The 27401-nt window shown below is 29.8% G+C and overlaps 6 protein-coding genes across 14 annotated transcripts in view; 3 read left to right on the forward strand and 3 right to left on the reverse strand.

Annotated features, from left to right (window-relative positions):
• Positions 1–5714, forward strand: part of LOC100159320 (ribosome biogenesis protein TSR3 homolog) — an 11061-nt gene extending 5347 nt beyond the window's left edge. Inside the window, exons 5-12 of one of the 2 annotated variants that reach the window (XM_029486010.1) lie at positions 3–247; positions 874–1540; positions 2474–2682; positions 4500–4581; positions 4702–4801; positions 4876–5051; positions 5109–5484; positions 5550–5714. In XM_029486010.1, coding sequence (XP_029341870.1) covers positions 3–247; positions 874–1540; positions 2474–2682; positions 4500–4581; positions 4702–4801; positions 4876–5051; positions 5109–5484; positions 5550–5638 — 1944 coding nt within the window. In that variant the 3' untranslated portion in view covers positions 5639–5714. 2 annotated transcript variants of the gene reach the window in all.
• Positions 5715–7248: 1534 nt separating this feature from the next.
• LOC100168217 (uncharacterized protein) lies at positions 7249–11239 on the reverse strand. Its single transcript, NM_001246018.2, has 6 exons — positions 11018–11239; positions 8659–8771; positions 8230–8601; positions 8026–8166; positions 7807–7919; positions 7249–7748 (listed from the first exon to the last, which is right to left on the reverse strand). The coding sequence occupies exons 2-6, from the start codon at positions 8767–8769 to the stop codon at positions 7646–7648; spliced, it is 840 nt and encodes a 279-aa protein (NP_001232947.1). The 5' UTR covers positions 8770–8771; positions 11018–11239; the 3' UTR covers positions 7249–7645.
• A 438-nt stretch (positions 11240–11677) lies between these two features.
• On the forward strand, positions 11678–14833 carry LOC100162069 (YTH domain-containing protein 1). Of its 3 annotated transcripts, none has more exons than XM_008184563.2 (3): positions 11678–11804; positions 13160–13630; positions 13705–14833. In XM_008184563.2, exons 1-3 carry the CDS (start codon positions 11693–11695, stop codon positions 14379–14381), a joined length of 1260 nt encoding a protein of 419 aa, XP_008182785.1. In that variant the 5' UTR covers positions 11678–11692; the 3' UTR covers positions 14382–14833. The 3 variants fall into 3 exon arrangements, with proteins under 3 accessions (XP_008182785.1, XP_008182786.1, XP_008182787.1); XM_008184564.1 differs by having other exon boundaries at positions 11734–12198; XM_008184565.3 differs by lacking the exon at positions 11678–11804 and adding an exon at positions 11839–12716.
• LOC100166176 (integrator complex subunit 11) lies at positions 14822–19557 on the forward strand. 4 transcript variants are annotated; one of them, XM_003244270.4, is made up of 3 exons: positions 14822–14935; positions 17318–18898; positions 19231–19557. In XM_003244270.4, the coding sequence occupies exons 2-3, from the start codon at positions 17355–17357 to the stop codon at positions 19496–19498; spliced, it is 1812 nt and encodes a 603-aa protein (XP_003244318.1). In that variant the 5' UTR covers positions 14822–14935; positions 17318–17354; the 3' UTR covers positions 19499–19557. The 4 variants fall into 4 exon arrangements, with proteins under 4 accessions (XP_003244318.1, XP_008182788.1, XP_001949326.1 ...); XM_008184566.3 differs by lacking the exon at positions 14822–14935 and adding an exon at positions 16581–17243; XM_001949291.5 differs by lacking the exon at positions 14822–14935 and adding an exon at positions 17086–17202.
• LOC100160030 lies at positions 19548–22222 on the reverse strand. 2 transcript variants are annotated; one of them, XM_001948693.4, is made up of 3 exons: positions 22063–22222; positions 20853–21115; positions 19548–20773 (listed from the first exon to the last, which is right to left on the reverse strand). In XM_001948693.4, exons 1-3 carry the CDS (start codon positions 22121–22123, stop codon positions 19739–19741), a joined length of 1359 nt encoding a protein of 452 aa, XP_001948728.2. In that variant the 5' UTR covers positions 22124–22222; the 3' UTR covers positions 19548–19738. The 2 variants fall into 2 exon arrangements, with proteins under 2 accessions (XP_001948728.2, XP_029343896.1); XM_029488036.1 differs by lacking the exon at positions 22063–22222 and adding an exon at positions 21864–21980.
• A 1410-nt stretch (positions 22223–23632) lies between these two features.
• Positions 23633–27401, reverse strand: part of LOC100168908 (ras GTPase-activating-like protein IQGAP1) — a 13594-nt gene continuing 9825 nt past the window's right edge. For both annotated transcript variants that reach the window (XM_016804156.2, XM_016804155.2), the window contains exons 30-33: positions 25462–25618; positions 25270–25394; positions 24967–25198; positions 23633–24018 (exon numbers count right to left, since the gene is read on the reverse strand). In XM_016804156.2, the coding sequence (XP_016659645.1) occupies positions 23902–24018; positions 24967–25198; positions 25270–25394; positions 25462–25618 (631 nt within the window). In that variant the 3' untranslated portion in view covers positions 23633–23901. The remainder of the gene's footprint in view (positions 24019–24966; positions 25199–25269; positions 25395–25461; positions 25619–27401) is intronic.

Genomic DNA, 27401 nt, shown 5'->3' on the forward strand with positions numbered 1-27401 from the left:
AGAAGAAGAAGATACTAAAACCCAGCAAACCTCCTGACAAAGCTGACTCATACAGGCCAATCAGTCTGCTACCAGTGCTCGGAAAAATCTTGGAAAAAATACTCCTCAAAAGACTACTCAACATTTCTAACGAACAAAATGCGTTACCAGACTTCCAATTTGGTTTTCGCCCAAAACACGCCACTTTTCACCAACTACATCGTGTTGTCGACTTAATCGCCTCCTCCCCAGTGTTCGGATTAGATAAGTATTTTTTTATCTAGATAAAGATAAAGATAATGCAACTCAAATGTATCTAGATAGAGATAAAAGATAACTTAACTTATATTTATCTAGATAAAGATAAAGATAAATACTTTTTTATCTAGATAAAAAAAAGATACAATTATTTTTTAAATGGTTATAAATTTTAGTATATTTTAGTTGGGCACTAGGAACATAATAATAATTATAATGATATAAATAAAAATAATTACATTATTTATAAACCATAAACTTTGTTTGAGAATCTGTATAAATATTTAAAAATTTGGTACAATTTCGTGATAATATTTATCAATAAAAAATGTATCTAGATGAATTTATTTAGATTAGTAGAAAAATTATCTAAGATGAACGTTTAGATACCTTGTAACTATTTATCTAGATAAGATAAAAGATGAACAAATAATTATCTAGATATTCATCTAGATAAATTTATCTAGATAAGTCCGAACACTGCTCCTCCCTCGAAACGAAGAAATACTGTTCCGCAGTATTCCTTGATGTCGCTCAAGCATTTGACTCAGTCTGGCACGCTGGCCTGCTTTACAAATTAAAAAAAATCTATCCTGCGCCATACTATCTCTTACTTAAGTCATATATCGAAAACAGGTCATTCAATGTTAAAATAGAATCCACCTTTTCCAACTCTTACGATATACTGGCTGGAGTATCTCAAGGAAGCGACATTGCCCCGTTTTTGTACATCATATTTACAGCCGACATTCCGACCACAGAAAACACTATAATGGGTACATATGCAGACGACACTGCCATTCTTGCCGCTAACTCCGATCCACACATTTGCTCCCACCATCTCCAAAACCATCTCAACATGCTTTCAAAGTGGTGCAACGCATGGAAAATCAAAGTAAACGAATTAAAATCTACACACATCACCTTCACCCTCAGACCTAAGGACTGTCCTGAAGTTTCTTTCAACAATTCAGTAATTCCCCACTCAAAAGAAGCCAAATACCTCGGCCTGCTACTCGACAGGAGACTCACCTGGGGCCCTCATCTCAAAAACAAAAGGAAACAGCTAAACTCCCGCCTACACGTCATCAGACCTCTCCTCAAATCAAACATGAACCTGTCCAACCGTTTACTTTTATATAAAAGTCTCCTCCAACCAATATGGTCATACGGAATCGCTCTCTGGGGCACTGCCAAACCATCAAACCTTCGGACAATCCAAGCTTTCCAATCAATATGTCTTCGCATGGTCGCCAAAGCACCTTGGTATGTCACAAACGCCGCTTTACATCAAGACCTCAAAGTACAATCCATCAACCACACAGCAACCACATTCTACACAAGACTTCACCGCGAAATGCAAGGCCACTCCAACAAATTAATATCCAATCTTCACTCAAAACATCTTCCCGGCAACCCCACCCGCCGACTTAACAGAAATTGGTCTAGAGACCTTATCTAAAATACTACACTTACTTAATTAGATTTAAGACTCACTAAAAGGTAGCTCAACTGTGAGCTTCCCTTCACTGCCCCATCATTGTCATCCCTCCTCCAATTTACTCATTGTACATAACTTGTATAGATTGTAAATTTTCAATAAACGCTATTTAAAAAAAAAAAAAAAAAGAACTATGTTTCAGTTGAAAAGAGTAAAGTCATAAGATTCTTCATTCAAAAATTGAGACAGATATCTAGATTAAATGCGACTTCAATAACTATTACATAATAATTACTATAGTCTGAAATGCTTAGGTAGTGATATAAAATATAATCATCGACTTACATGACATGTGTAATATTAATATACTAGAATCTAGTATATTAATTACATAGTAACTCCCTAGATGATTTCGCGTCAAAAAAGTTCACCGCTAAATGTAATAGATTTACATTAAATGTAAAAAATTATTTATTATTTATTTAACTGTAGTACTAATACCTATATATATTAATTTTTATAATTTTATATTTTATATTACAACTTAAGTTGAATATCTAAAATTTGTGTTCATAAATTCTTAAATATGTTTTTCCCGTGTAATTTTTTCTTTTTGCTTATTTTAATTGATTTAATTTGATAAAGCTCCAAGTTTACACGAGTAACGAAAACATAAATTATTTTCTGAAGGGGGTAGCATATTTAAAAGGGCCTAGGGAAGCACTTGCTCAAAATCCGGTCCCGCTTTTGTTATGTTACGTACCTATGTATATTGTATTTTATGTACGTTCGAAGTGCTCCGACATCAGCGATATCCGGGCTCCGCCAGCAGCGACGCCGCGGTTCTCAGCGCCCAACTCAACCTGGCCTACTACAAGCCACTCGACCGACGCGGTTCGATTCCTGACACTGAAGGACAAAGCTTACGCCGCCGAATTAGACGATCTCCTGAGGACCATTGCGTCGTCAAACGAGTTTCGGGAAAGTTCGAGCGACCAGCATCAGTTAGGTATACTGACCGTTCTGCGTCCTCTCATCAGAACTCCGGGCGGTCGGAGTCGTTTCACAGCCACCGCCGCTACCACAAAAAATCTAAGATGATACAATTACGACGACGACAGTTTTAACGACTCCGTCCAAGGAGGACTTCCAAAAAACTGATGTCCCTTTTTGTCCCGTCGACCGTCACGTCAAAAGTGTTATGAAATTTAGATTTGTAGCGCAAATCGATAAAAAAACGGGAGTTGTCTTCCCACTGTGTAATAAACTAATATAACATTTTATTTGTTTTATTTTTAAATAAAAACACCAAATATCCATAGTTACTTCGTTAGCAATTAACACGGATAAATTAAAATACTAGATTTAGATAACGAGTTTTCAATATCATCATCCGCGGTTATTGTAATTTTATATTATACATTTATACGTATCCAAAAATGGATAAGCCAAATCCGGCGGAGAAACACTTTTAGATATGCATGTTTGACATGTCCATTATTCCTATGAAAAATATATTACATTGGATATTGCCATATTGAAATTCTACCTAAAACGTCCGATGGAATAAAAGTCCAGTAAATATTTATACAATTTAAATTACACGCCAAATACACAATAAAAATTAAATAAAAAGTAGAATAAATATTTTAAAAAGGCGGTGCTCTGCTGTACAGTAGATTACAAGTGTGTCACAATAATATCATAGTTTATTTGGCGCCGCAATTATTCTGTACAAATTTGGCAGATAGGTTTTTGTTCGGATTAAGTGAAATTGAATGAAATAAAGTGAAAACTGGATTAATAGCTATAACCTATATGTGTGATTTTAGCGATAATATTGTATTTGGTCCCAATAATTTTGACTACACATATTATTGAAGAAAACTATAGTTTTGACATTGAATAAATTATAAAAAGGCTGCGAGACGGAAGCAGCCTGTAGCAGAAAGACACAAAATAAAAGGATATTAAAAAAAGTTTCTACGTAGAATAATATTTAATATCGATCATTACGATTGATTTTAAGTAATTTTAACTATTTAACTAAACGTGTAAAACGAACAATTTCCCGAATGATTGGCGAATATCATATTTTATATAGTCACGACAGTCACGTCTTCCACTTTACGGCATCTGCGCACAGGTGGATGGGTGAGTTGAACTCCTAATGGCTAATTCCCCCATATACGCCACTGAACAAACTATAAAATCATATTCGAAATTTTTGTCAAAAACTATAATATTATAGAATAATATTAATATTAATATTAAGAAATAAGAATACTCAATGACACAATCATACTATTTTTATTATTGACACTTCGCGTAGACGCTATAGGTATTCATATTATTTTGTATTTATGTTTTATACGTAAGTTAATGTCCATATAATAATAATTATGATTATCGCAATATTGCCTATTGAGTACCTATTGGCTTTGGATAAGGCTTAAAATGATAAAAAAAATGTAAATAAACTATAAAGCATTACAATTCAATGTCGGTACTGATTAACTATATTTAAACAAAAGTGAAATGGTTGAATTCGAAACGCTACATACAATTAAAGGATATTTTTTAGGTAGGTACTATAGGTACTTCTAAAAGAGTTTTAATTCCAAAAAATACTGGCTTTTGCGACTTACAACGACCCTGGAAGAAAATATTATTATTTTATCCATGATCTAAAAAATATCATGCTTTTATCAACTATTCTGTGCTTTTATCACAAACTACGATAAAAATGAATATTTTGTAAACGATAAACTTGAGTTATATTAATTTATTATATTCATAGTATTGTATTATAACTTATAAGGCCAAATCTGGACGATTTCAAGTTTTTTTTATATACACAAGAACAATTATTTAAGCTTGATAATATTTTTAATCGCATCATGGTAAGCTATTTTCGCAAACATTCTTAGTTCTATCTAGAGGGCCTATCTATAAGGCTCTTTAGTTCTATCTAATATTTTACAATACGTTGTGGTGTACTTGTGTATTATATTGTTTTTTAGTCTAGTGATGATGAGACTGTATGTCAAATTATATCAAAAGTTAAAATTAATGAAGAGGATGAAGATTCTGGAGACAATTCTTCATCGGAAAACAGTAGTGGTTAGAATATAATATACCTATAAAAAAATTTTTTTTATAAAATAAAATTTTTTTTTTTAATCTTATACTGTTAGAAACTAGTGAAGATTCCGTAGAAATTGAAGTACCTTTTAAAGTTGGTATGTGGGATTTGAAACAGTGTGATCCAAAACGATGTACTGGGAGAAAATTAATGAGACTAGAAATGATTGACAAACTTGGGATGTCTGCTATGTTTAATGGTATCGTTCTAACACCTGTTGCTACTGAAGTAAAGTAATTGTTTTCAATATTAATTCAATTGATGCTTACGTTTAATGCTATACAGAGTGTTTCAGCTATGGACAATCAAATTATTGCTAAATATGGCGTGGCTGTAGTGGATTGTTCTTGGGCACGACTTAATGACACTCCATTCCACAAGTTGCAGCATAGAAAAGCCAAAAAAAACTTGCGATTGTTGCCATATCTTGTTGCTGCTAATCCAGTCAACTATGGACACCCTAGTAAGCTATCTTGTGTAGAAGCTTTAGCTGCTGCCATGTACATTGCTGGTTTCAAGGAAATTAGTGATTTGTACATGTCCAAATTTAATTGGGGTCCAACATTTATACGCCTCAATCAAGAATTATTAGATGGCTATGCTAACTGTAAAGATGGGAAAGAAATTGTTGCTTTTCAAAATCAATACTTAGACCAACTAGGTAAAGCAATATTTAAAATTATATGAAATTCATACATAGTTTATTTTTTAATGGAATTATTTTAGATAATGATTACAATCATGAGAGTAGCAGTACAGAATCAAGCAGTGAGTCTAGCGAGGATGATGTAGATACAACTGTAAGAAATCGATAGCATAATTGACAACATAATGTCAATTTTTTATCATGTCTGAATATTTTCTTGAATAAAGACTGATCAAAATATGCTATCTTTATAGTTTATTCTGTCGAAAAGAAAAATATTAACTTATTGCTATTGTAAATGGCCAGATTTATATTATATCTAATATCATTGACTAAATATCAAAACTGTAACTGAGAAGTTATTTTGACTAATTGAGACCTACCAGTTACAACATAGACCTTTCTGCCATGTGCCTATGTATAGTTAAATCTGTAATACGCCCTGTACAAATTAAAATGAAATAATACCTAATAAACTTAGGGCGGGTTGCACGGAAACAGTTTGTACATTTTATACCCGACCTGTAATTTATTTGTTCTATAAAGTTAATCATTGTATTAAACTATGCTAGAGTTGCATAAAGAAATATTAAATTATTTATAATCGTGATAAAACCACTAATAATATCAATAATATTTCATCAATCTGCGAGTGTTACCGAACAAAAATGCAATCTGTAGTTTACAGGTCCGGCAATCGATAACTAACAGAACCATTACAGTATCGAGCGTTCAAGCAACACCGTTTTAATTAAACAACCGTTAGTTTAATGGTGCGGTTTGGTAAGTCACTACAGGACGTTTATTCAACCCACTCTAAGAACTTTTTAAAATTTAAATTAATTATTTCACACTATGCACAATTATTATGGAAGGTGGGATATTCATGTTGTCTAAAACTATATTTTGTTCATTTTTGAAAAGGAAACATAATTCTCCCCAAGAGATGTAGGTGATTCTTTGTCAAAACATATTAAGAATTCAATTTTTTGAACAAGTTCAACTATTATTTATATTATAGTAACTAACATTTTTTATTATTTATGTTGTACTTCTAGAGCTTAAAAGTTAAAATATGAGCTAACTATAAAATATAATATATTATTAATGTATGATTAATATTATGTAGTACATATTTATGGATAATATAATATTCGGTGTCTAAGAAATTGAAATTTATGTTAACCGTGTTTGTTCATTGCATCCACATCTCTGTTAATAATCAATTATTTTTTATAAATATACATTTTACTTTAATGTACTTGCTAAATTTAGATTAAGAAACAACTGGTGGAAGTTCCACTTCTAGAGAAAATTCTACAGAGTGCAGTGTTCAATAACCATTTTCATTTTAACTAAAACGATAGATCCATAATTATGTATCCAGTAAAAAGAAGAAAACTAATTGTTTTCAAATAATTATATATTTCAATAAAAGGTACCTAATATATAATAAGGACAATGATGAGGATACAGATATTTCCAAAATCTTATTTTAACTATTGTTATTGGTACTTATTTGTAGTAATGATTTTAAAAGTAAAATTTTGTTTTCATTCTGATCCATATTCATTGCTTTTGTGAAATGCTTGGAATTTACTTTTCAACCCAACAAAAAAAATTTGCAAATGTGTCAACATGTTTTCTTTTTGTTTAAAATAATTCCACAATTTTACTAAGAGTTGTGCTTCTACTTACATGATAATTGACACTCAAATATAAATAAAGTATACATTATACCTACAGCATTTAAAAACCACTGTAAATAAAATACTAACATTTTTTGCATATTAAATTTATACTTTTTAATTGTTTCATAACTATTAACCGTACAGTATATATTTATATAAATACATGAATAAAATTGTATTTTTAAAAAAATTATGGATATAGACATTTTAGTTATAATCTAATTATTAAGGAATAAAAAAAGTGAAACATTTAACAATAGTTAAAAGGACCATCCACATTCTTGGTTACAACTGATAGTAATAATTAAAATAATTTTACAAATTATTATTATTGCTAATTGGATTTCAAAATAAACAAATAATATAATACAAATTATCATGGTCAACATTCAATTGAAAAGCTGATACTAATTATACAGAAAAAAAAATATTAAAACACAAATTTTATGTGAACAGTCATACTTATCCGGCTTAATGTAACAATATTACGCTTCATCTTGTTCCTCCTTTTCATCATCATCATCTTCTAATTCAGCTTCTTCTTCCTCTTCTAATTCTTTCTTGGCAGCTTCTTCAACTTTAGGATCTCTAGAATAGTTTTAAATTGTTAATAAAAAAAATAATTAAGTAAAAGTTAAGAACTTACTTCTTAATTTTATCTTTGTAAAATTCTATAATGTGTTCTTTACGCGTTTGCTGTATAAATGATATAGGTGCAGAGTAGTACTGCTCTTTAACATTGGAACCCCAACCAGAATACTAAAAAGTAAAACATACATTTTAAAAGGAAATTTAACCATAAATTACTTGTTATGAATAAATTATTTTATATTTCCATAACATAATGTGATAATAATATACTTACAACGGAAGTATTTTTGTATAATACTTTACCATCCTGTTTGAATGGAATATACTTTTGTAACAACGCCTTGCCGTCGATTTTCCATACAGGAGGGTTACCTTTACCAATCATATCAGTCTTGAGTACGACAAACGCTCCCGACTAAAATATATATTTTAAACTTAATTCAAGAAATTTAATATTGTAAGTAAAGTATATAAATACAGTGAATTTTTTAGCTGGCTTTGCGTTTGGTCCTTGATTAAGCTCTTCTTCCTCTTCTTCTACATCATCATCATCTTCTTCCTCCTCTTCTTCATCTTCTGCTTCTTCATCTTCCTCATCTTCTTCAATGTCTTCATCCTCTTCATCATCTTCCGGCTCTTCTTCAGGCTCAACTTTTAATACTTTAGTTGCTCTTCCCCGACCTCTAGCTGATGTTGGTATTGGTGCAGGTGGGGGTGGTTTAGCTTTTGATCCTCTCTCTTTTTTAGGTAGTATTTCTTCTTCTTCATCATCATCAGAAACCTTTGGTTTCTTCTTTTTACTAGCAGGTGCACTTTTGGCTGGTCGTCCTCGTTTACCCGGAGTTTTGGCCTAATAAATAAACAAATTTAATATTTATTCATAACATATAACACTAATAAAACATACAGCAGCTGTTGGAGCCCATTCATCATCAGAATGATCTCCCACTTCTTCTGGTTCATCTACTTCAAATTCGTTTTCCGAGTCACCTGCTACAACTTCCTTACTTTTCATCATGACTAAAAAAATATTTTAAATTAAATTAATTGTAGGTAAACACATTATATTGTTATAACTGAAGTAATTAATTGCATTTTATTCAAGACATGTTGATATTATTTGCTCGTGCTAATACTATAGTGCGTTTCATAACAACTGTGACTCGACATTAACGCGCCTCGTGGTGTTTTTTCATTAGGGTTTCTAAAACTAACGCGTAATAATACGCAGAAAATTTACAATTGATAACAAATATTTTACACATTTTTTTTGATCCTAGTTGGAAAACCCCGGGTTTGAAACAAAACCGCCACGAAGCACATTAGTGTTGAGTCGCAATTGCTATGAAGTGCACTATAATTGGAATCTCCAATTACAAATAATTTATTAGTATACAATTTGAACAAACAACAAATTTTAAGTAGGTAGGTATTATATTCATTGCACATTATTTGCAAATATATTTCATAAAATGGAAATTAGTACAGGAATTGAGAAAAAAATACTGTTTAGCTACATATTTTTTTTTATATTTATCAAATCCTTTATGTACCTACCTACCTACTGTGCCTATTATTTAATATTTTATACCATGTGTATAGTTTTCTCTCGAGTTTTTCTTAATAATAATAAATTTATTTTTGAAATGTTAAATAATAATTAGTGTGGAGTCTTAATAAATATAATTTACCCTGGAAAGTCTAAAATATGAGAGAAAAAGTTGTAGAACGTCAACTAACCCCAAGAGGCGGGCGAACACTTTTTGTACGGGCAACAACTAAACAAGTAGCTATCAGCATTTTTACCATTACATAGAATCTTAGTTAATATTCGATAGATAATACAAAATTCACAATTGTTGACAACTATCATATTATTACAGATACTATTACAAGTTAATTATATTGTATTAAAAATATTTATTTTGATTCAAAAATAATTATTTATATGGATTTGAAAAAAAAAAAAATTTTCAAAATGTATATTTATATATACCTACCTAAGCACTTCAGTTATAAAATTAAAATGCGTAAATACTAAATCGGTATATCAATAAAATATTAAAACATTTTGCGTCATCGTCATGCGTCATCACATTGTCTGCAGTACTATAGGAAAGTTATTGGCATTTAATCAGATGAATAGTAATTGTAATTTATCTTATTATTTACGGTTTTCCCACACTAAACATCTTACATAATATACAGACATTACAGGTTGATAATTTATATTTAGATAGGTACCTATTAAGTATTAAGGTGTTTAATAAATGTTCTAAATTGTATGTCTTATGGACTTTATCCTCAAGACATCTGTTCTCCCCTTCACAGACAAAGATAAAATTATTTATTTTTATTTCCCACATGAAACCCAAATATTATAACTGGCCAGAACACATAGTTTACTTTGGTTTGGAAAAAAGTGTATTCTGTGGATCTGTGTAACTAATAACTATCTGCATGAAATAAACATAATATCGACAGAGCACAAAATTATCAATAAATAGTAGACGCATACATTAAAAAAGTGATTCCAATTTAAAATTGTTCAAAGCAACCGTTAGTAAACGATAATATTAAAAACAAGTGTCCCCTATAATTGTATAACAAAAAATTAAGAAATTTATCAATAAACGCGGTATAATTTGTGAAAACCATCAATAAAGATGTTTCAGTTTCGGAGAAAAAATCGCGATTAGATCCCGAAAACTATAAAACGTTTTATACCTAGTTACAACTATCGGTTCACAATGGCCAGTATGGCGCATCGAATTTACGCATTATATTTTAGTAACAAACAATATCGCCTGTTTTATTTTACCCTCAAACAATTTTCAAAATATTATCGTTAGACACACGCACGCGCACGACCGCGTGCGACGCACAAACGACTACACGAGTGCCGGTATACGCTACACATTGGAAGACGAAGATACGGTATACGGACAGACGTATATAGCGGATAAAACTTAAGAAAAAAAAACGCGAGAGCAGATCCATCAACAAGCGATGATCGTCGAACAATCTGACCGGCGTAATACCGGTCGCCAACAATAATATAAACGGCCATAATAGTGTTTTGAACGGCAGACGGGTGGCCGGCCGCCGGCGAATAAATTCAATATCGTGTGGACGCACCGTGGCGGCAATCGTTCGAGAGGTAAGAGTAGGACGATGAAGTTCGCGTAGCGAATCATGCGCACGTGAAAATGGCGGCAAATGAAATCTTACCTAACACTACGATGCTAATAAAATATCATACTTACGATGTTTGCTAACTGCGACGAGAAATCAGCGATGGTAAACAATTATCGGCTGCGACACCCGACGATAATATTAATTGATCTGCTCCCGTGCGTCGACGACGATTGATTGTCGGCACGAGGAGGGCGGTGAAGGCACAAGAAAATGAAATAATAAACACAAACACAACGACACAACACGGGAAGCGGTTAGCGTTATGGACGGCCGCGACGCACACAAACGACGGATTACAGTGATGTGAAATTGTCAGAACACAATTATACAATACACAACAACCGCACCGGACCGCGCCACCCAGTGGCCAGTAGCGACGAATGCAAACAAACCGAACGCGGTTAGACACAGTGCCGCCGGCGGACGCAGCATCGGTGGACTTCTGATGTTGGTCACACCAATCGCACCGATCGTTTCGTACCAGGGCATACCACAAGATGGTATCATGGTACCGTGTATTATATTGTTCTATGGTATTACGTACCTACTGTGTGTCCGTGTTCATTCGGCTATTTTATATTTTGTGATTTGACTGGCCGTCGATCGTGTGCCGGAGTGCGCGATGGCCAATTGGCTAATCGCACTCCGGAAGAATTGAGACCTTGAGGTTACCATTCACAACCATTACCACTTCAACACTACCATGGTTGAAATTTTAAATATATATATAGTATATTTCAACCATGGACCCTACCGTCATCGGACGGCGGACAGTGGACACATTGTCCGACGGGCGACGAGTGACGACCGACGACGAGCCACTCCTCCTAAGAAAATTATTACACCAGCGACGCGGTTCGTTCTTTAATCACTATCCAAGTCACCCTCGCTCTCCCCCTCACCAAGACCTGTGATAATAACAAAATATTTCACTGTTCAGCACAAAATAATATTATTATTGTCTCTTGTAACGACTCCAACCTGGGTCTTAGACCTTAGTGGTCACTAATAAGTAATAGTTTTATAGCATCGAAGACAGCGCGTGCGTCTCGTACATGCTATTGTAAAATTGTTTACATTAATAATAGTATTATAGTTTTATACACCTACTCGTGTGTTTTTTTTAAAACAATATTCCGTCGTACGACGTCTATCCGCTTTTCGTCCGAAAAACCGATCGGTCATCAGTTGTCGCGTAGTGTTTTTTTAAAATTAATTAATAATAAAACGATCGTTAGTTTAAATCGCGGTAAGTCCACAGCGAAATGGACGATTTCGTGGTATACTATAATGTAGTCTGTAATAATTGTAACCGTCGACGGACGACGATATTTTACTCGACACGTCCGTGTCCCGAAAACAAATCGAATTAATATGTATTATTTTTACATCGTCGTTGGTCGTGGATCTCCCGGTAATCGGGAATTAATTGGTTATCAAGATGTGTTAAAAATTCAACCCGATTCGTGTTTAATCGATTTTTTACAATGTATTGTATCCATTACTATGCATGCACTATTCATCATCACGTTTTCATTGATTGCTCTGCTCTCGGTGAAGAGTTTTAAAAAAAAGAAATTTGTTCGTTTTAAAACGCCAACTGTTTTTGAGAAATACCTACTACGTTATGGCGAGTCCAACAGCAATGAGCTAATGGGATTGTGTACTGTCGGTGTCAATTAATATTGCTTTATGCCCGTAGTATTTTTTTTGTTTATTAAATAATCTGATCGAGTCTATAATTTTTTAACTATGGATCACAACAAGGTACATTATTCCAATATTTTCTTAAAATGTACCTATCGCCTATGGATAACAAATATTTTAATTTTATTTTATGACATTTATAATTAGAAATTATTAAAAAGTAAAAACCCTAAATACTCAATTTTCTGATGATGGTTAAAATGCTTGTACCTATATTATTATCTCACTAATTCTAGACAAGACATGAAGTTGTATTGAGTCCTGTTCAGTTATTTTTAAGCAAAAAAAAGATTAAATCTATTATTAAATTCTATAATCAAATACAGGAGTTCATAGGATTTAATATTTTCTATATATAAATATAAATTTTTACCTATAGGTATTTTATTTTATCTTTCACTTAAATTTTTATCCATAGAGATCCAACAACCATCATTATTTTGAAAATAAGTGTACTTACATTTTTAGTATTGTATTAATTCAAGAAGTTATTATTTTTATAGTTCTATCGATGGATGAAGACTCAATTAGTGTTCATGGATCTACTGCTGATTCCATTGAAGCGTTTGATGAACTCCAAGTGCTTGACGAAATCACAGATGAAACCGACAATATTATTGAAGGTGATGACCAATTAGATGAAGAATTTGATACTAGAAGTGAAGCCAGTTCTAGTTCCATAGATGAAACTTCAACAAGAAATAAGATTAAATCCGAAAGATACATAAGAATAGAAGAAGATACACCAACTAAGAAAAAACCATCTGAAGAATATTTATCTCAACTAAAACTCTTGTTGAAAGAAGCTCGTTTTTTCATTATTAAAAGTAATAATTATGAAAATATTGAGTTGGCTAAAATTAAAAATTGTTGGTCTACGAGACCATGGAATGAGACAAAGTTAAATCAAGCTTTTAGAACATGTAAGAATGTAATTTTGATATTTTCAGTTAAAGAAAGTGGTAAATTTGCAGGTAAATACTAAAATTTTAATTTATGTTTGATAGTTATAATTTTCTTATTCTATCCTTTTGTTCTGATACTTCAGGGTTTGCTAGAATTTCTGAAGCAGCTAGATATGATTTGTCACCAGTTGGTTGGGTACTACTTGGAAGTCGTAATTTATCGGGTGTATTTAAAGTTGACTGGATTACTACAAAAGAGTTAGAATTCAATGATACTTCTCATTTATATAACGCATATAATGAAGGAAAAACTGTCAAAATTGCTCGTGATGGCCAAGAAGTTGATGCTAAAACAGGATTACAATTGTGCTCAATGTTTCTAGAAGACAAATCAATTGATTTTCAGTACATTTTAAAAAAAGCTAAAAATCATCAGCCCTCTATAAGTACAGCCGAATTACGACAACGACGTAGAGTGCTTGGTTTACCAGATGAAGGACCAACAAGTAAAGAATATATAAATGCTTACCGATTTGGGATACCACATAAACAACCACCAAGAATGTTATCACATCCATATTATGTGCGCCCACCTTTGTATCCATCATACCAATATAATTTAAGCGGATCACCAATGGTACAACGTTATTATGACGATGTACCATTGCCTACTTTTCGGCTTCCCATACATGTTCCAGATACGTACGGAAGGCCGTTAGAAGATTACTATAAAAGAGACCGATTAGTTAATCTCAGGGAATATCATTCAAGTCAAAGACGTGAAAAAGAACGCCATACTCATCGACATCGTTATCATTAAAATTTTTAAAAATACATTCAAAAGATCCTCCTTAGATTACTAATACTGAAATATTAGTATTAAGATTACTAGTCTTAAAAGTAAATACATTTTATTGTTATTATTATTTTTGTATAATTGGAAATTTTATCCTACTATGATATTATGTTGTTTATTTAATTTATTATTATTATAATGATTATAAATGGTTCTAAGTTATTATTTTGTACAAACATAAGTGATTATTAAGACTTATTTTTGTTTTAAGTAATACTCTTATTGTTTTATGATTTTGATCAACTTTCATTTCTCTTTTATAATACTTGATTTAATTTTTTACATTTTTCATTGCGACTTTAAGTACCAATTTAAAATTTAAATTCATGTACACATTCGTATTTGGACGCTGTGTGTTTTTATAAGTATTTGATGTTGTAAATATATTTTTCTCTTTAATCTATACTGAACTTAAATCATTTTCTTGGCTTTCATTTTGAAAATTACTTAATGACGATTATGTGTTGATATTCAAGATTGTGGAACAAACAAATAACATTCAACAAAGGCGTTAAAAAGTAAGGAAAAATAGATTCTGTAAAACTAATGTAATTCAAATTTAATACAATTTAAAATACATATTTTTATCACTAAGATCATGAAAATATTAAAGTTTTAACCATATAAATAAATATAAATCAGACTTACTCTAATTATCCATTTTTAGTTGTTAATATTTATTTTGCTCTTATTAGGTCATATTTTCAGTGAGTATTAATACATAATAAAATATAGGTTGTTAATGAAAAAGTTACTTCTCTTTCTTCAACACTTGCACATTATTAAATGACATAACAATATATTATCTATGATTACAAATTTAAAGATTTAAATTGAAATTTAATAAGCTAATAATTTATTGTCGATTTATGATTGCACAACCAACAATGACGTATTGACAACAGATTCATCCTCAAAGAGCATCAAGATCATTGGCACAACTAACCTTAGCTAACCAAAAAAAAAAGTATCCCTTAATGATTTAGATATAAGCCCCCTATGGGTTATTTTAAATAAATAGTTTTGTTAGTTTAGTTAGAATTTAACGTTAGTTGTGCCTATGATTGAGAGCCACTAGTGCAGGGGTTGCCAATTAACATTTTTGAAGGGCCGTATCAGGATTCTGAAAAGTTTCAAAATATTTTCACGACTTGACATTATAATACATTCAGAGCTTGGTTATAATAGTAACTTAATTTATAAATTATAAGTCTGATTTAACCACATTTATAAATTATTATTATTATTTATACCTGTATTATTGGTGCAACTAGGGGGTGCACAGGAACAGGGGACTTGTATACCCACAAAAATTGAAAGCCCTTCTCTATTATATTTTGAAGTAAAAATTATCAATTAATACAAAAATGTTGTACTTTACCTATAGGTACTGTACAGTGTATGTTGAGGAATATATTATAATAGGAAGGTACTATTATGTTCCCACTCCAGCTATAAATTATAATAACATAATGTTATGAAAAAATCTAAAATAGCATTGTATTGATACATAGTTATTACTAATTTGTGTAACAATTGTCATAATAATATAATACTATAAATTGATGAAATATTAATATATAGTACATGAATATACATTTGAAATTATTGTCTATATGTTTATAACTAGTGTTGAGGGTATTGGTTCTGGGAATTCTTTAAAATTTGAGCAACTTCAAAAATATTAGTCTAGTTGCAACTATGATCAGTATACTAAAACTTATATATTTGACTTAACATGTTTTTTACCATATGTCTATATCTAAGATATTCTAGCTGCAATCTAAGAAGTTCATATTTTGCTCATGCCTCGTAGATAATATAAGAAAATTATAACAGGTCTTCTTAGTTCATGGTTTATGGTTAACCTAACCAATAGGTCTATGGATCCAAATTAGTACTAAATTAGTCAAGCCCGGATTAAGGGTGGGGGCATGGCCACAGGGCCTCGATAGTTAGAATTTATTTAGGGGCCTCAGTTTTGTCCATTACTTTTTTCGTTATAGGCTATAGCCTATAACACTGCATAAATCACTTAAAAAAAAATCAATGATTATTTAGCGAGGAAAAAAGTTTGTGAATTTGTGAATTATAATTTATAAATAAAGTGATGCATTATTCATTATTTATTGCTATGTACCTAATACCTAAATATATTTATTATAACAGGTACCGAGTATTAAATAATATATAGTTTATTATTTTTTCGTACAGGGGCCTCATTTAAAACTTTGGCCCCTGGGCCTCAAAATGTCTGAATCCGGGCTTGAAAATAATGCTTGCAATAGTTAAACTACCGAATTTGGCCCTCAAGCACACAGCATACAAGTACGGTGGTGAACACGATTTAGGATATACGATTATTATTATTATTATATAATATATATGTCTATGGTATATCTTAAATCGTGGTGGTGAAGCATAAAAGAGAGTCGAAAAGTCGATAGGGCAGAGCCTATTTGTTATCACCAAATCTTATCAGTATCACAGAATACACAATAACAATAATATTATTCTGAATTTCCGAGGCAGTATCATAATAATATAAAGATATTACAATATAATATTACAAATTTATATTTTAGTATTTTACAATCCATATTAAAAATATTTAATTTAAATTACCAAAGTACTAATTAATATCTTGTGTTATTAAAAAAAGTATTGAATATAATAATAAGGATTAAATAGATCTTTAATATTTATTGATCATTGGTAATTGGTATGCATCTTTAGAATTTGTTCACTGAATCTATCATTTGGCGGTTATTTTTTAATTAAAAATGTAAAAGTTTACATAAGCTAGATTTGTTAAACTTCTTTTATGTAATATTTTAAACATTATTTTGTGCATAATTCTTATGAATAATTTCAAATTTGTTTGGTTTTGTTCTTTTCAGTTCGTTAAATAGTAAAGTACCAATACTTCCTGTGATCATGAATATCAGCAACCGCATTATAGTTACTCCGTTGGGAGCTGGTCAGGATGTTGGACGTAGCTGCATCTTAATAACAATTGGTAATCGAAATATTATGCTCGATTGTGGAATGCATATGGGCTATCAAGATGAACGGAAATTCCCTGATTTCTCATATATTACATCTGATGGTAATATTACAGACATAATTGACTGTGTAATTATTTCACATTTTCATTTGGATCATTGTGGTGCACTGTCTTATTTAACTGAACACCTTGGTTATCATGGTCCTATATATATGACACATCCTACTAAAGCAATTGCTCCAATTCTATTAGAAGATATGCGTAAACATTTAGTTGAATATGAAGAAGAAGCAAAATATTTTACATCAAGTGCAATTAGAGATTGTATGAAGAAAGTAACCGCAGTGAACTTACATGAAGTTGTAACTGTTAAAGATGACATCGAACTAAAAGCATATTATGCAGGCCATGTATTAGGAGCTGCCATGTTTTATATTAAAGTTGGAAATGACTCTGTGGTATACACTGGTGACTTTTCAATGACCCCTGACCGGCATTTAGGAGCTGCTTGGATTGACAAATGTCGGCCTACATTACTTATAACAGAATCAACATATGCCACAACAATAAGGGATTCAAAGCGATGTAGGGAACGAGACTTTTTGAAAAATGTGCATGAATGTATAGATCGTGGTGGCAAAGTGTTGATACCAATTTTTGCATTGGGAAGAGCTCAAGAGTTATGTATTCTTATTGACACTTACTGGGATCGTATGGGTCTTAAAGTTCCTGTTTATTTTGCAGCAGGTTTAACAGAGAAAGCTAATAGTTATTACAAAATGTTTATAACTTGGACTAATCAAAAAGTCAGGCAAACATTTGTTCAACGGAACATGTTTGATTTCAAGCACATTAAACCATTTGATAAAACGTATATGCATAATCCAGGTCCTATGGTGGTATTTGCAACACCTGGTATGTTACATGCTGGCTTATCGTTAAATATATTTAAAAAATGGGCTCCCGATGAAAAAAACATGTTGATTGTACCAGGTTACTGTGTCTCTGGAACTGTTGGTAATAAAGTCTTGAGTGGTTCTAAAAAAATTGAAGCTGAACCAAACAAATTCATTGATGTTAAAATGTCAGTTGAATATTTATCATTTTCAGCTCATGCTGATGGCAAGGGTATCATACAACTAATAAAAAACTGTGAGCCTCAAAATGTGTTATTGGTTCATGGTGAAGAAGAAAAAATGAAATTTCTCAGAGCTAAAATAATGCAAGAATTTAACATAAATTGTTACATGCCTGCTAATGGAGAAACTGTAGAAATTGAAACAGCAAATATACATACATTCAATATGAGCACAAAACTAGTTAAAGAAATATTAGATGATCAATCAAATAATTTGGGAAATGGGAAACGTTTGGTACACGGAGCATTCCTTTTAAAAAATGGTTCTTCTAATTTAAATGCCATGAGTGTGAAAGATACTTTCAAAGAATTGGATATTCAACGACACACCTTAAGGTTTGTTCATGAATAATATTTAATGTTGGATATTAATGACTAAATAAACTAAATAAATTGAACCTTTTTTTTGTGAGTATACATAAAATTAAGATTACAAATTATATGAAATATTTCACATAATCTGTGTTAAGATTATGAATTGATTTGATTTAAAAATCATACAATTAAAATTAGCAACTCTTCAAGTCTTGGCTTACCCAAACTATTTTATTATAATGATTAATTAAATAAACTGATTAATCTGTAATATTTGAACAATTTTAATAGCAATTTAGCTCAAACCATTTTTTTTGTGACAATTATTGCTAATTAATGGTTATTATTTTCAGATTTACTTGTACCGTGGAAATTAAAGAATCGTCTACAATCCAAAAAACTAAAACAAAATTATTTGATATGCTGGAAAATAATTTGCCAATTTTTAAAAACAAACTTACCATGTCTGATGGATCAATATCGTTAGCATCAATTTTAGTAACTGTAGAAGATGGTATGGATAATAATAAAAAAAAAATTGTAATATCTTGGGCTAATGAAGATGAGCCATTGGGTAATCATGTGCTTGAAATGTTACAAAATATGAGCAAGTCTGATTAATATAGATATTTGTATTCCTATTTGAATATCATAATTCAAATAAACCTGATTGAAAATAATTTTTAAATATATATTTTAATTTTTAACAATTTTACCAACACAAAATTAAAAATAAATAAATATTAGGTACTTAATAATATTTGTTCCGATATTTTACGTCCTATATATCACAGTAAAATAGTTTCTCACATTTTATTATTAGTTTTTAATGTTTCTATAGAAGTTTTCTGAACATCTATTCTAAAAATCTTCCTTACTAACAATGTTAATATCTTCATGTAATATCTCATTCTCTTTAAATATGTCGGTAATATTATGTTCCATCATTTTGTCTATTATTGGTGGAATTCTTTGTTCAATTTTTTCTTGCACATCAACTTTATCTAAAAAGTCTTGTATTCTTTTCTTAATAGGAAGTTCCATCGCATCAACTATTTTATTCCTTAAAATATTTGGAAATATATTGACAAGTGCCTCAGCTAAATAATCAAGTGTACCTGCTCCATCCATACGTAATTGAATATTTCCCACTGATAAACCAAACTCATTTAAAAATGGTGCTAATCTCGTGTCCATTGGCTGAGTTACGTTGGCCTCGAGCTGTATATAATCAATTGAAAAACTTAAAACACCTGTGGTTTTTAGTACACCTGCTGCTCCAATTTTCCACTGACAATGACCTTTTAGTTCCTGAGTTCCTATATGTATGACTGATATAATTGTTTGATTCTGTATACTTATGTGAATATCTCCTAACCTATATATACTCGATAGTCCCGATATCCATATTTCGTTGACATCTAAACTAAATATATTGAAATTTACTGCATTTACTAAGTCGTCTACACGCCATGGATCAAATCCCATTGACTTTATTTGTTGACGACTCTCAGCTATCAGCAAATCCACAGGTGGTATTGTGTTTGGAAAACGTTTAAAGTGCTTCATTTTTTGATTAAGTTCTTCTTTTATCATAACGTTAATCAGTTTCATAATGATAGGCTTAATAGTTTGAACAACAAAATGTGTAAAACTATTAACAAAACTGTCATAAAATGGTATATTTAACTTATCTGTATCCATATGCAAACTATCATAGTTCATATTCATATTTAAATTATTAGTCTCCAGGTGTCCTGATTCACTTACTTGTAAACTCAAGTGACCGTCAATATGCAATTGTATGAGTGTTACGTTGTAATATCCATCATACATTTTCCAATAAGAATAATTACCTACTACCACTAATGTATCAATTGATATTCCAAATTCTAACTATAAAATAATATATAATTTAAAAGAATTAGATTACCAAATAATAATACTTTTTTAGGTAATCTATAATTGTACAAACCTGTAAATCAACCAAATTCACATATAATTTTTTTAGTCTGAATTTTGAATGACCTTTCATTGTCGAGTTGTGCATACTCCACAAAGGTGTTTCATTATCAGGTATAGGTTCAGGGTCTGAGTATGGTGGTACTATTGCTTCTGGTAATCCTACGGGGTCTGGGTTTTGGTAATGTTCTAGAACATTTTTTGTCAACAATGTCAAATTTATTATTCGTTCATCAGCTTCTGACAGTGATGGTACGTCATCATCAAATGCATAGACTTAAAAAAATAAATTATTAGACATTTACAACAGGGTAGAAAAACAATGCAGATACTATAATAATAATTAGAGAATAGATATTATTGTTATAACAAATTCAATACTTGTAAATAAGTTCCTATTTTTTCTTAAATTATGTAATCTTATTTATCTGCAGATTTTTCTACAATGCTAAGACTTTGTCAAGTAATAGGTTTATAATTATATAATTAACAGCTAAATAAAAAAAAAACAAAAATTTCCAGAAATATATACCAACTTGATTTTTAAATTTACATTGGGCATTTGTTTTAAAACTAAAATTATAAAAACTAGCTGTGATAAGTTTAATATAAACATTTTTAACTAACATATTTTAGTTTGTAAAAATAATTGCAATAATATTTGAATGATTTCTTGCCATACCCCAAAATTTATAATAGTTTCAGGGAATAAATTAAGATTAAGAATCAGTATATATTTCTTAAAATGTTCATCAAACATGACTGCGCTGAAATTCAGATTATTACTTATTATTACTTATTATTTCAGAAACATGATAAGAACAAACTTTATGTTACATGGTAAATGTAGTAATTTTGAAAAAAAATCAGTTAAATTTCTACCAGGCACTATCTTTAACAAATTATGCAGCTTCTATCAAAAATAATAATACATTTTTATATTTTACACATTTAGCCATCAAATAGTTCATAATTTTGTAATTAACATAACTTAGTAATAGTTTTATGATAGCATTATTCTCACAGTACGTAATTTCCATCAACTGACATCAATATAATATGAAATGCCGTAAAAATGTAATTGATCTGTACAAAATATTAAGTAAAATTGGTATTATATACATTTTAATGATCTAAATCGTAGACATTTTCAGCAGATTAAAAATATTATCTCATTACAATAAATTCCATTCCCTAATTGTAATTAATATTGCTGTACTTACATTGACATAGGCATTTGGTATTTAGCATGAAAATTATTACTAAAATAATATTTGTTTTCATTTTTTATAGTGATTTATGTTTTACAATTTTACATATTATATTTGTATACAGAAAATAATGTTTCAGGTTTATAAAATATTTTACATTAAATTATTTTCATTATGTACATTTACCAATTACCTTTGACCCGAAGTTAATGTATATTTATCATTTCAATAAACTATTTGATAAACATAATATAAAATATAAGCTACAATCATCTAAATATTTAAATGTATTGTTTGCATAGAATTTAAGTAATATTCTTAAATTCCTTGTGAGATCATTTTATTAGGAAATATTGATTTATATATTAAATGTGTTGCTAAAATCTAGACATTGGAACAAAACGATTTATATTACATAACTTTAGATCTTGAACTTAATATTATATGTTTACTACACAATATTGTGTATTAAACATTTTACTATTGACCAATAAAAACTAATATTATGAATCAGAAGTAGGGAACAGATTGATTAATATGTAAACAATAACACTTTGGCCTTTGAACTATGACACATTATCTATAATTTTTAAAAATTTAAATGACAACCATTTACTTGGCTATAAGCTATAATTTTTTAGGTAGGTATATTTTTATTTAAATTAAAAATGGTTTTTTTGATAACCTGTCTCATGTACACAATTTTAAATTGTCTACATTAGTACCTGTAGTCTGTCAGGCGGTTGAGTTATTTCAAACACACACATGGTTTTTAATAAAAAAAATATGATAATTATTAATTTAGAGTCTATAATAGACTGTGGACCGTACAATCTATAAAATTAAAAACAATAAATACATTTGGTGTGTGGTTATAAATAACTGGATGTTAATACACTATTTCAGCTTGATTAGGCTAGATTTTATTAGTATTATTCATATATATTTTTAATTGTTATTTGTTTAAGCCTTGTCACCAACTTCATTTTAAGTGACAAGGAAGGTTATCCACGAGAGCAATAAAGGAAATATTAGATATTAGTGGATTGGTGATCTAATATTAAAATTAAACTTTACATAGTGAATGTAATTAAGACTCCATATGCCATTGTCGGGTTAATCGTTTGTAAATAACAAAATATTTACTAAAAAGAGAAATCTCTGAATAGAGAAAATTATATCTTTAAGTTAGGGAGTTTAAATTTGAGGGAAATTTTTTATAGTCTTATGTGGGTAGCCTAAGTTAGTAGTTTATCAAAATGATTCCTTAAAATTTATTTAACAAAGTTGTCTATGGAGATAGGTTGTTTTTTAATTAAATTTTACTGTAGGACTGTTGTTTTTGGAGAGTAAGGTGATGTTGGATCATTTATTTTTATTCTACATTGATAGGTTGATAGGTCACATTTCAACGAGCATGTAAAAAACCTGTAAAATAATGTATTTGATGTATGAGATTACAGGCTCTGTAATCTGATTATATTTTAACCATTTATAAGTCTCAATTGTCAATGAAACTAATTTTTTTTACCACCTTGAATCTTAATCACCAATAAAAACTTATTATATTGAATACAGAAAATTACATAAAAAGATATATTTTATTCTCCAATGATTGTTTAATAATCAGAAAATATAAATTGTATTTAATTTGAATAGTAAACATAATGTGTAAAAAATTATTTGGACGTATTACAGAGTATGAACACTGATCAGTGAGTACAGTTAAAAAATTATTTATAAAATATACAATTATTATAAAAGTAAAAAAACTAAATTTTTTTAAGATATTGTACGGTTATTATTACATGCTAATTATAATTATCAAAATCATACATATTAATTATAATTTTAATGTTTACAGTAAAATTTCTTATTTAATAAAAACAATAACAAATTGACGTTGACTTTGGCTGTGCCAAAAATATCCATTATTGTCGCTCCTTCAAATTGACGTTTTAACAAATCCTTTAATTAATAAAATATATTATTTGTTAATAATTAATACAAGGTTTTAAACAATTAATATAAATATTATTATACAATAAAGTTTGGAACTTCTTGCATTAGCATGAAGATATAATTTTAAATTTTGTATTATAAAATGGAAAAACTAAAATAATTAAATTAAATTAAAGTTTTACTATGCATATTAAATTATATATTATGAAAAGTAAATATTTGAAAATTTGTTAGCATATTATTGGTGCATTTTGTGCATTTTTACAGATGAATTTATTGAGTTTGGATAACATTTTGGAATTTATTTAAAAATTTCCCAAAATAAATTATTTTTACTTAAGAAATATGTTTATTGATTAATAACTGACATTGCTATTAACAATAAATTGTACAATTATAAACTGAGACATCTATACCCCGTGCCACGAGAGAAGGAACCAGTTTCGCGCATGCAGACTGTAGACATTTACCCACTTTGTGCCATTTAGTGTATCGTATGTCAAATATGTGGCGATGCGCGGAATCTAACGTGTTTCTGCCGGAACACGACTTCCTTCTCACGTGGCACGGAGTATAGTTCTATGTTGTATAAAAATTTGTATGTATCGCAGCCATCATTATATTTTATCAGCCTGATACGCGACATTGTGTAACTAGAAACTACTCATTTATATTTACATATATTAACATGATTTTTTTTTAAAAATGATTAAAATATCAAATAATAGTTGTCTTAACCAATAAATATCTGAGTTAGGTTATGTTCAGCAACTTTTAATTTATAAATTATCAATTATTTTATTATAAGTTTTAACAAGTTTATATACATATTTTGAGGATTTTTAGTGCAATGTGTCCCAAACCCTAACTATGGACAAAGGACTATTTAATAGCATGGTATTGAACTATAGCATTAGTATAATTTTATTTCATGCTATATTACAAGTTATTTACCTGTATATCTATATTGATAGTTTCCATTTCTACTCCCATAAATTTTCCTTTGACTAAAAACACACCGTGCACATCAGTTGGGCAAATTTCAAATTGAGCGTTTTTAAACTGCCCATCTGGAAGTCCTTCTACTTCGATTAGTACTCCCTTTTCTCGTAACTTTGCTGCTGTATATCGAATACTTTTCTTAGACCTCAACTGTGTACCTCTATTAGATGATTTTTTCTGTTTTCTGAAGATATACATTTTAAAATTAATAAGCCGTTCTATTTAAATGTAATAATAATTTTAAAATTAATTTACTTTTGGCCGGTGTTATGTTTATCCAAACAAGTTTGTATGTACTGTTCATATGATTTAATTTTTTCAACTAAATATTTAATTTTTTCATCCAATCTCTGTTTGGTGGATTTAAACATTTGCAATTCCTGAAATTCAATATTTAAAATGTATTTCTTCATAGTAACAACTAACATATTATAATTTCATCCAAACCTTAATTTGTATTTGACGATATTTATTTCGATTACAAATATCTTTAGCTACTGATGTAATTATACCTTGGTATCCATCATCTTTTGACACAATGCCTTCTTCTTCTAAGACTTTCAAATGTTTTCTTAATTTTGCTTTAATTTCTTTTAATGTTCCCCTGTACATATTGCAATGGTCACAATTAAAATATATAATACCAATCTAAAATTTTACTCTAATATGTGGAATGAACTTATGAAATGAAGAAAACTAAAAAATAAGAGTTTAAGAAAATGAGAAAAAGCGCAAACTTTAAAGATGACAAAAAAATGAAAGATATCTGGATTACCTATAGGCAATTGTCAGTGTCCAATGGAGCTTATTCACCTTAGTAAACCTTTTCAAATCTAAATTAGTAAAAAAAACCACAATATACAAACTATGTGATACTAATTCTCACATAATATGTATGTGCCACATAGAGCATCATAAAAAGTGATGAAAAAGGCTTATAAAAATCAAAGGCCCAAGTATAAAATAACAAAGTACAGAAGTAGAAAATATAATTGAATTCACAGCTAAATGAGCTCTAGTAAAAAACAATGTGGTTCAATTACTTAGAGGATGGGAATAAGATTGGAAGAGGCCGGCATGTATGACGAGGGAACAGTAGACTATTATTTAAAACGATTATGAATGGAGAGATGAACATGAGATGGAAAGTGTCAAGAAGCAAAATATAGAACCAACAATCTGGGAAGGTAGATTAGAACAAAGCTTATGAGTTATGACAGACAAGCCCGGATTAAGGGGGGGCAGGGGGGACATGGCCCCCGGGCCTTGAAAGTTAGAATTTATTTAGGGGCCTCTAATTTGTCCATTACTTTTTTCGTTATAGGCTATGTAACACTAAATAAATCACCTAGAAAAAAATCTATGATTATTTAGCAAGGAAAAAAGCTTGTAAATTATAATTTATAAATAAAGTGATACATAAATACATTATTCATTATTTATTGCTATGTGCCTATATACCTAATATGTTTTAAATGAGGCCCTTGTACGAAAAAAAAAAAATTAAATAATATACAATGTGTTCCAGGGTGAAGTGAAGGGCCAACGTCATATGAAAGTATACCAAAAATGATGAAGAAATACCCTTTAAAGATTGAATCTAACTTTTATTTTTTTAGTTATGAGCAATTAACTTCTTTTTATCAAAACAATGCGTATCGAGCATTTGTTTATGTATCTTCAAAACTTTTCAACATTTTGACGTAATTTTATTTTTATTTTAAAGCTCGCTATTTAATTGTCCTATCAACTGACATACGCAATTGAACCAGACATGTGCTAATTATTTTTATTAAATTTAAAAAAAGAGAAAAAAGTAGGCAAAAATTAGTTATTTAAAAGGAAATTGTACATTATTCCAAATAATTTATTATTAACTATGAGTTTTTGTTTTTTGTATTATAACAACTAAAATTTACCGAATAGTATAAAATTAAACGAATGACGACCAATTAACCAACTCAATCCTAGGAAAACTAAGATTGTGACGATTAACAGGATTATATTATGAAAACCATACTTTCAAGGTATTCTAGATATATTAATGTGTTATTCAGTATAATTCAGCAGAATAGTAAAAAAACAAAAAACCCATACCAAGTAATAAATTATTTGGATTAATGCACGATTTCCTTTAAAAAATGCTAATTTTTTCCAACTATTTTCTACTTTTTTAATTTAATAAAAATAATTAGTGCATTTCTAGTTCAATTGCGTATTTGGGAGTGTTGATAGGACAATTAAATAGCTTTAAAATAAAAAAAAATACACAAAAATTTTAAAAACTTTTGAAAATACGTAAACAAATGCGTGATATGCATGATTTTGATAAAAAAAAGTTTTCCCATAACTTAAAAAATAAAAAAGTTAGACCCAATCTTTTAAAA

Source organism: Acyrthosiphon pisum, chromosome A1, assembly GCF_005508785.2.
Source record: "Acyrthosiphon pisum isolate AL4f chromosome A1, pea_aphid_22Mar2018_4r6ur, whole genome shotgun sequence".
In the NCBI taxonomy this organism is placed as follows: domain Eukaryota; kingdom Metazoa; phylum Arthropoda; class Insecta; order Hemiptera; family Aphididae; genus Acyrthosiphon; species Acyrthosiphon pisum.